The 10000-nt window shown below is 39.0% G+C and overlaps 2 protein-coding genes across 3 annotated transcripts in view; both read right to left on the reverse strand.

Annotated features, from left to right (window-relative positions):
- LOC137979743 (short-chain collagen C4-like) overlaps positions 1-10000 on the reverse strand; it is a 40302-nt gene that overhangs the window by 26955 nt on the left and 3347 nt on the right. The gene's annotated exons all lie outside the window — the stretch shown is intronic.
- Positions 1894-10000, reverse strand: part of LOC137979746 (short-chain collagen C4-like) — an 11245-nt gene continuing 3138 nt past the window's right edge. Inside the window, exons 3-7 of one of the 2 annotated variants that reach the window (XM_068827087.1) lie at positions 9928-10000; positions 4408-4487; positions 3979-4095; positions 2879-3067; positions 1894-2502 (exon numbers count right to left, since the gene is read on the reverse strand). The exon at positions 9928-10000 is cut by the window's right edge and continues 39 nt beyond it. In XM_068827087.1, the coding sequence (XP_068683188.1) occupies positions 2021-2502; positions 2879-3067; positions 3979-4095; positions 4408-4487; positions 9928-9956 (897 nt within the window). In that variant the 5' untranslated portion in view covers positions 9957-10000 and the 3' untranslated portion in view covers positions 1894-2020. The remainder of the gene's footprint in view (positions 2503-2878; positions 3068-3978; positions 4096-4407; positions 4488-9927) is intronic. The other variant, XM_068827088.1, reaches the window with a different exon arrangement.

Here is a 10000-nt window from a genome sequence, read left to right on the forward strand (position 1 = left end):
GATTCTCCCAAACGCTTTTCATTCAGTCAGTCTCTCTCAACCACAACCCGACAGGTGTTCCAAGTTTTCAGTGTTTTTTCTCAGCGCAGGAAAACACGTAAACTTGCAATTACACCAGCTTCACAAGTAATTTATACGGGAGTATTTCTTCTTTTCACGGCAACAGCCCAATATTTGTTTTTAGTGTTTGTTTTTTGCTTTGACTTTTAATTGTTCACAAAACCATCTCATGATTTGAAAGGAGGCCGTCATATATAGTATAGAATTCACGTAACAACTGCCCTAAAAGAAATTCAACAAACGAAATTTGAGAAAAGAAACTTACACGAAATATTGGTTAGAGAACGTTAAGTGGTTCAGCTTGGCCCAGTCTTGATATATTTAAACAAGACATTGGCGCCGAAACTAGTTGGAAATGTTTTTCGTGGAAGCAGTTCTAATGAAAAACTTAACTCCGTTTCGCAAAGAACGTACGTGGTTACAATTTCAGTTGCTTCAGTGGATTTTCAACAAAACAATGGTACTTTCGGAAGAAGTAGTTATAGGCACGTTTTTTCATCAAAATACTGTTAGAAAGTACAGATATCGTTTGATTGCATTCAAAATTGAACCGTGACACCAATCAGCGAACTTTGTCTATTGTTTGCCAAAATATCGAAACTGAGACAAAAGTAGGTCATTTTGGAATCTTCAGGTGAAGTTATCGTTAGTCAGTTAATCTATAGATACTAGCCGATGATTTGTGATTTCCATTATTTTCAGCAAACCCGGTTTCCCGCAGTCTGAAATGTATCTTGGATCTCGTGCAGAGTCTCAAAGCGGTGACGACACGTTACCACGACGCTAAAATTTCAGATCCAAATTACGCCTCCGCATTCACATACAAAATGGCGACGTTCTCTTATACTTCGCAGTTTTCTTTCTTCTTTGAGGAAAAGAAGTCAATCAAAATGAGAGAAAACACTTACAGTCAGGTCACATTGAAACATTTACGTATTACGTATCAAGAAATAATATTCCGTCTGAGTAAATGAGCACAGCTGTACTGCTTGGAAGTGAGGCGCATGTTGCCATTGCAATTTCATCGAAGTAATTCTAAAAGCGGGATCTTTCGATGACGGGGTTATCGAGAGTTAGGTAAATATATATGTGGTAGCAATGAAAACGCACAAAAAGAAGGTTTCTGTCTTTCCGATCACTACTTAGCTACCCAGGCTAATCACTACTGTTCTGGCGCAAATTCGCTGGGTTCATTTGATTTTTAACGACTCGAGTACGCGGCCAAGTTACTGCTGGCTAGTTTAGGGAGAGCATACTTGTCTTGTCTTGTATAAAACAGGGAATTAGAGGCTAGAAGGGCTTCGTAATCCGATATGGCACAACTACCCTTTGTGAATTTTGAGATTATCAGACGCAAATAATCAAATCGGTTCATCATTGCTCACTGACGGGCGTGCTTTGTTAGATAATACATTAAGATAAATGCGGTCACCGTTAGTAATGATCCAGTGGTTCATCCCAGATAAGTCAGTGGATGATTTCTCTAAACCATGCAAAAGTTTAAAGGTCAAAGCCCAAGCCGCTGCTTTTGAGGCGCTGCATCTGGAGAAATTCAATTAGAAATGCCTGCGTATTTTGCTTCCATTGGAGTCAACCTCGGATTAATTTTGATTTGTCGGAGAACTTTCAATTAATTAATGGAAAAAGAATTGCTGCGGGAGATAAGTCAGTTTAAGTTTTTCTACTGTGTTGTAAGAAGATTTGAGTACATCTAAAAATGTTTAGCATATTCGGTGCCAATCGAAGGGGGCGCTTGTTCCAAGACGTGCGGCTGTAGGGTGCTGATTAGTGGATCGAATTGAACATAATCGTGTAACACAAGACTCATTAAGATCAACAAGTTTATTATTTTGTACCCGTACTCTACATTTGCTCTCTGGCTTGCTAGCGATTGATATTTCATTTAGTTTCTGTTTAGTTCTAATGCAAATCAACTACTGTTCAAGCTTTCTTTCTTTCATTACTTGGTGCAGACGGCGCATGTTAACTCTCGACCGCTGATATATGGCAGACAGGGAAGTGAACCACAAACGCCTTCCACAGGATACAACAAGGCACCATCTTTGCTAGCATGGCTACCAGGAACATATTCTGGATCACCATCGACACAGATGAAATCTCTTGAATGTTTGTGACCATGATGTTCAGTCATCAGATACCCATGATACTCCTCGGTCCATCCAGATGGACAGTCATTCCTTGCGGGCATCATCAGCATTGAGCCACGTGACTTCACGAAGCAGACAACACAGGGTGCGTCATGATCATGGAGATTTCTCTTAAAAGGGTCTCCGTTGTATTCACTGATTTGATATTCAGTGCCGTAAATGTATCCTGCCATCTGGTGACCATCTTTGTATTTGTCGTACTTTGGATTGTGAGGAAGACAAAGGTAGTTGGCTCCACCACCGTAGTGGTGGTACCATTCACCCCCAATTATCCCTAAAACGTGGAAACGGTATGTAAAACGCGTTTAGCTTTCTTAGAGAGGAAAAAACAAGTACTAATTCCTAACTAAATTACACCTCTAAAAGAATTCTCACTGTTGTGGCTTTTGGTGTTTTTGCCATGCTATGTTTTCATTCAGTCTATTTTTAGCGAGATCAGTATTTTCTTTTGATTCGTGTTCCTTTTGCGTAATTCGTTTTCTACTCCCCACGACCCCTGTGACTTATTATTATACCTATAAAGAAAGGAAATTTTGAGACTTCAAGAATGTTATCACAAGCACCAAAACATGAAGCAAAGTAAGGGTAATTGCTTGGGCCAGCTGCTATTTTCAAGTGATGCAATCAGCCTTGTTCAGTGATTTTTATACCTTTATAAACAATCTGAGCACCGCTGGGACATGTGGTCCTTCCCCACCGAACATACTTCACCCCAGACTGTCCATTTCCGTTTTGTCCTTTTTCTCCTTTGGCTCCTTGAGGTCCCTGGGCTCCTTGTTGTCCTTTAGGACCAGGAGGGCCTGGCAACGGTGTGTTTGTGCTAGGCTTTCCTGGTTCCCCTGTGGGGAAAAGAGGTACACTCGCATGTGTCATCATCATTTGTTGTGTGCTGATGGGAAAAGTTGCAAGGGAGCAGTTTTCCATGGTCACAAACAAAAGGGAAGACGGGGAAGATGTTTAACTCGGTGTGAAACTAATTTTTAGCATAAAGGATGGGCAAAAGGCAGAAACGACATTTCGTTGCTTATTGAAGCAACATTTTGAAGGTATTCACTATGTCAGACAGTTGTATAATTTTTACACACGCCTGATTATGTTGCTGAAATAAGCAAAGAAATGAGGCATGTTTCCCTCCTTTTTTATTGGCCAAAGTAATTACTTTCATTGGTTTTGGTTTTTTAATTTTCTGTTAGGTAGTTATCCTGTATTGAGGTTGGACATGGTCCGATGAAAGACGTTTCAACACTTCTATTTGGCGATTGCGGGTTGAATCAAATCATCCTCAGTTTGGACCAGTTTTAACTTTTTTAGTTTTTTAGAGGGGCTCTACCATGCTATTTTGCCGCTACAATTTCAAAGCTTTAAACTGTGGTGGAGTACAAAAGATAAAATTTTTCCTTTGTTCATTACAGACTCCATTGGTCACTGAGATGAGACTAATTTTTTTTGTTCTTTTTTTTTTTTTTTGAGTACTTATGGAAAGAATGGAAGTTGATTTTAACCTATAGATTAACGTTTTGCCTAATTTTGGCTCTTTCTCGCAGAAACGGCCACAAATTTCGTTGTAAACACCTCCTTCTCCTGTACATTAAATTTGATATACCATTGCCAGCATGGTTTTATTCATCACAAAAGGGGTGCTTTCTTCACGGTTTCAGAGGTTTTAGGCCGGCAAAATTAATTCGAAGACAGCGAAATCAATGACAGCAATATGAAGTGAAGTCTATGAGCAGCGGGGAGTTTGGTTTACCTTTGGGGCCTGTTTTTCCACCCGAACCAGGGTTACCAGCCAATCCTGGTGTCCCTGGTGGACCAGGGGGTCCAGGAGGTCCCATCTTTTCCTTTCCACTGTTTTGGATATTCTTTCCTTTGAGAATGGAAATGGTACAAAACAATTCAATGCCTTAGAGGTCAATAATCGGATGATTTCTTAAAATTAGTAGTTGGTAGTCATATTAATTATAACCTTCAATTTTTTTCCTTAAAAAATAACCTGAACAAAATAGTGCTTTTATATTAGAATTTTTTTGCGTTCATGTACTGTTGAGAACTTCCCAAGTAACGGAAGAGTTTATTTTCTGTTGTGCCTCAAACAAATGAAAAGAAATAACTTTTATCACTGAATAACTTTTCTTTTAAATGCCATTATCTTATAATCATGGGTGGGCTCTATACCAACCCAAAAGGTAGGCTATAAGTGAATTGCAAGAATTCCCACTTGATCTTCCCAGACGAGGGAACCGCATCAGTGCATCAAGTCTATAACAAAATAAAATTGAAGTGTTGATATTCATCTGAATTGTCGATTGTTATCAAATGGTCATGTCTGAGGTAAAAGAAAGGTATTCAAGCTCAAGCAGGTTAAGGCATAATAATATTTTACGGAAAGAACATGTAACTGAAGAACTGTCCGTATTGAATAAAATGTTAAAGAGTTTTACAGTGATAGTAAACGTTTGATTGCGTACTAGATCTGATTGGTCATTTTGGTCGAATGATTTTATTTATTTATTTATTTATTTTGTTGGAGCTGACATTTTACATGATATCCTGTACTGAGTGCCGTAATTAATATGGCTCTTTCCTTCAGGTCTTTGATGATTTTTTTCCAACGCGCTTACATTGCCCCATCGTTTTGATAAATACCTCCAAGCGGCGTATTTTCTAAAAACCGTATTTTTGCGAGGAAAATCACTTAATTGGTATAATAACTTTAATTTTAGCGAAATTAATTTTCTCTTTCTACGCAAAAATCACTTCTACTAAACATTTCACTCACACGCACAAAATTGAAGCTGTAGCGATAATATTTCCTTTGGAGTTAAATTAACTGGCAACATTCTAATACTGCTAGAAACAAGAATAATTAAGAGGTATCAAGTTTCTGAAGGAAGTTTTAGCCTTCGCTAAATCAAGCAAGGAATTTTACAACAAATGTTCCGAAAATTCTAGATCTCAAATCGTCTTCCGAACAGATATTTTCCGACAATTGACGTTGGGTGCCCCTGTCTTAATTCCTCTGCGTTCGCGAAACAGCATCGACTCAGTCTTTTGTCCAGTTGCATGGACAACGTGATTATTTGGACGCTGATCATCCATGGCTGAGATATGAACGAAAATGGTAAAGCACATCATTAACACAACAAGGAAACGCAAACCACCCCAAGGGGTTTTCACTCGCGGGTACTTCATAACTGACGAAATAGTCTTCTTTGATCACTGCCTTCGGTAAAGGTGGAGTATCAAGTTGGAGAAACGAAATAAATATACCTTAGGTGAATCACAAGAAAGAAGTTTTATTGATTCTGCAGAGAGCTTCACAAAGATACAAGCTTGAACTTTTTCGCGTTTACAACTGAGATGCTTTTGACTGAACAAAGAGTCACGCTCGTAAATGTCAATATGCCAGTCAACGGATGGAAAATTATTTTCACCTGGTGTACACAATCAATCTACATTCAAGTGGAATAACAATATTTTTGTGACTAAGAAACTCTAAGCGATAGCCAACGAAAACAAGCTTTGCCTTTAATGGGACCGCAACCCCGAAATATTCCCCATGAACTGTTGGACTGCTCAGACAGATTTGCATATAAATATTTCTAGGATGATGATAAGTTCATGGTTTCAAAGTAACTTTGCTCGGTTGGCTTTTCTGAAAGACTAGCAAAATGTTATGAAATCTAACAGCAGGAAATGACAGTGCTTCATCATTAACTGTTTTCAAACCGTAGTTTTAGAAGCGTGTTTCCATGCCAATTGCCGTTCTCGGCCTGACGACGACGTGAACTGAGCAAATTTTAGGTTATGTGGAGGTCGCGAGCATCTGACAATAACTTTTCAATTGTCCATGTAGGGTACTGTAAAAATAACATTCTATATCTGACTTAATTGACGACGGTCTGTGCAACAGAGAGCGCCGATCTTGCGCATACATTGTTGACATATTACAGTTCTTAGAGCGGCGTTCTTAGCTATAAGACGACGGATTTCGAACTGTCTGTACCTTTCTCTTGAACCAAAGAATGCAGAAAAGCTAGAGTGACACATTTAATAAGCTTTCGGCGATTTAATGTCTTCGCTCCCCAAGGATCTTTCTGTAAGCCAAGTGAATTCAGTGTTAGAATTAAAATGCTCTGGTTGTTGATAGAAACAATTGGGTCATTTGTTGAAGAACTGGAAAAGTTGACATGCCGAATGAAGTTTGGTCTGTACAATGCGATGAAAATCCGTCCTTAACCTTTTGCATGAAGGGTTGTCAGTTTGAATAAGATGAAACGTACGCGAACATGTCGTAAATGATGTACTTATGTCTCATTTGTCCATAACAAAGAGCTTTGGCAAGGACGAGGATGCAACGGAAACAGCGACTCGTCCTAAACTTGGTTTTAATGCTGAAAAAGCCGTGCTGCAGTTGCAGCATATATTTCTCAATACATTTCTTTTCCGTCCTCTGGAAAACAAGAAAGTAAAGCAGAGTTTAAGAAACGACGAAGGCCAAGGTAAAGAGAACGCAACGTATATCATTTGGTTAAAAAAGAAAAAATAAACGTAGTGGGCACTTGTTATCACGTATTTCTGCCAGTACTTTGCGACATAAAATCACCAAATTTGAGCCGGGTTTTGACAATAACGTGAGGAAACGTTCGTTTTCATTTGAGTTTTAGGATACTTCGCCTCATGACATGAACGAGACAGAATAATCGCGGAACTCTTACGAAAGCGCAAAGTTTATATTTTGAGGTGATGTTTTCAGTTCGTCGCCGTCGTAGATGTTGAAGTCCCTAATAAAGTAAAATAGGAATAAATGTAACCACATTCAATCGATGAAGTTTTGACGACAACGTGAACATACTTCCAAGCAATCCTTCATTCTCCATATTTACTTCAATAACGAATTCTTTCAATACAATACACTTGGAGCATTTTCGCCGATATTGTGATACTCGAACAGTGCGGGATATAGACGGCAAACAGGTCTATGATAGCGTCAGAAAATGTTGATTCATTTTTCAAGCTTTCGTTAGCGTCGCTGTCTTCCTCTCAAAGGTATATTAGCAATACAAAACTTTATTACGTTTTATTTAAATTCATTTACAGTATGAAAGCAATAACGGTTATAAACATCAAAACAGATTTTGTGGGGCTCTTTTTATTCCCCTTCCCTTTGTAACAGTTTTGCATGGGAAGGGTGGCCTTTTAGTGTACTCACTGAGTTAGTGGTTCCTCTCGTGCTATGGTGTATGATTTGAGGTTTGGGGATTCCTAAAGCAGCACTGAAACGGGAACACTAGAGGTAAATTTTGTAACATGAAAGGGCTCTATTGGCATGATTGTAATAACGCAAAAAAACAGCAAAATATGCCGGGAGTTGATGACATAATGGGAATAGATGAATAGAATCACGACGAATAAAGATAGGCTGAGTGGTAAGAGTTGTATTTACAATGAAAATTGACCGTGATAAATTCAAGTCAACACAATATTACCAAGTTAAATACAGCCACCAAATTAACAAATCACTGTTGCATCGGGATTTATTGGTCGACTTTTTGACTGAAATGAACGTAAACGTTTAGAACTGATGGGTCAACTGGCTAGAAAAGTTTCACTGAGTGAACTAAAAAGAAAAGAGAACTTGAAGCGGGTGATTTCGAGTAATATAACTTTCTTCGCCGTTGACAAAGTACACAACTGAGGTCAACAGAGAGAGCTCGACAGGCAGATCATTACCAATTTGAGGTTCGCTTACACGACAGAGGAAAAATGGCACGGGTCCGAGAAAAAGTGGAATGGTTCCATTCAGTTTTGTAAAGAAACAGTGAACTTTTATCCGTTCCTCTACAGGACCATAGGCGCCTATGGTTCCGTAGCGGAGCGGATAAAAGTTCACTGTTTCTTTACAACATGATTGAAACCGTTCCACTTTTTATCGGACCCGTGCCATTTTTCCTCTGTCGTGTAAACGTGCCTTTGCCGTGATATCGAACGATCTACAAGAGTCCACAATTTTTTTGAGTCAAAACAAGCTATCGCCTTTAACAGAAATTCAGGGGATTAAAATAATATTAAAATAATTTCTTTGATTGTAATGCGGCACAACAGCGTCAACAGTTGTCTTTAGGCGAAAGCGACGTGACAAAAAAGAAAAATTGCCATTAAGCGCAAAATAGCGGCGCTACAAAGATTCGATTGAAAAATAGGATTCGTGAACGTTCTTGCTATACTTGACAAATGAAACCTGGAAAATACCTGGGGCACCCAACGACTGATTTCTTAAATTTGCGTTCGAAAGGAAGATGAGCTAGAACTTTTTAACCCCGCGGGGGGCAACGGGCGGGGATGATCGTGATATCTTTTAAGGTGTCTAAAGGTTTTTTGGGCCACAAAGTCTAAGCTGGTATCTGTTAGGGTATCTTTTTAAGGTAACAGCATATTACATAATAATAACAGCAACGACAGCTTTTAAACTTGCTTTTATCGTTTAATTATGTCCAATTATTAACATTTAACTCAGTACATTGATACACTTAAATTCCATCAATCACCGGGTTCTCAGACTTTCGACGCGTACTAAGATTTTGGACAAGATTTCATAGATATTTCGCAAAGGTTGTGAGGAGTCAATAGAGTGCTTAGAAATTTCGAAACCACACTGAAGAACGCTGGTATTCATTGCGCTGAGTAAGAGTCAACTGTGATATTTATTCTAGTGCTTCTCAATGCTAAGTGTCAAGTCTTCGAAGACGAATTTCTAATCAGTTAAGGCCCAGGCGAAAGGGTTCAACATCCGTTCGATTTTGTTGAACCATGTTGACCCTGACTGATGGACTCAACTTTGATTAAACATTTTTTCAACACAGTGGAAAGGGTAGGGAGGAGAGGGGGGGGGGGGGGGGGAAGGGTTTGAAAATCGCTCTTCAACAAAATCGAACGGATGTTTAAGCACATGTTGGAGGACCTTGAAGCCTTTCATTTGCGCAGGGCTTCAGTCTCGAGTCTGCATGATGCTCAGTTCTCACTGTAAAAAATTACGAAAGTGGTAAAGGAATATCAAACGTGACAACACAAATATGGAAGACGTTTCATTAAACACCTATTTTTAATACGATTCTCCTTGCAGAAAGCTCAAGTTATAAGAGAAACGATCTGTTGAATACGTATAAAATTAGCGGCAAAATACTGCCACGTTAGCCTACCGCGCTACAGAGACAAGATAGGTATGGGTCTAGCTGCAATTGTGACGTCAAAATTTGACTTCTTCTCTACGGATTTTTTGAATGGAGCTTACATGCGTAGCGGCAGGATGCAACATTGCCACAAGTTTAAAAGGCGGTATAGGGCTTCATTTCCTGATACCGTATTTTGACGACAATTGCCATGAGATTACGAAACGTCAAAGAAGATGGGTTCAGTTTTTGCTTGAAGAATTTCAAAAGAGAGGCCTTAGTCAGCTTAGTTTACTCGACGTTTGGACCGCTTTTGATCAAACGTGACAACACAAATATGAAAGGCGTTTAATTAAACTATTCTCATGGCAGAAGGCTCAAGTTATAAGAGAAATGGAAGTGGAAGCAATAAAAAGAAACGAAGCAAAGATAAAATCAGATATTTAATCAAATACACCAGCAGTACAGAACATGTACTCTATTTGTAAACCATATCATCTTAGCCAAAAAAAAAAAAATTCACCGCTCACCTCACTTCGTCTCCTGTTTGTTGATACATTTGCTTTGTTGATACATTTGCTTTGCTTCATTTTCCGGCGGCTA

The sequence above is a fragment of the Montipora foliosa genome, chromosome 12 (genome assembly GCF_036669935.1).
Source record: "Montipora foliosa isolate CH-2021 chromosome 12, ASM3666993v2, whole genome shotgun sequence".
NCBI classification, from domain to species: domain Eukaryota; kingdom Metazoa; phylum Cnidaria; class Anthozoa; order Scleractinia; family Acroporidae; genus Montipora; species Montipora foliosa.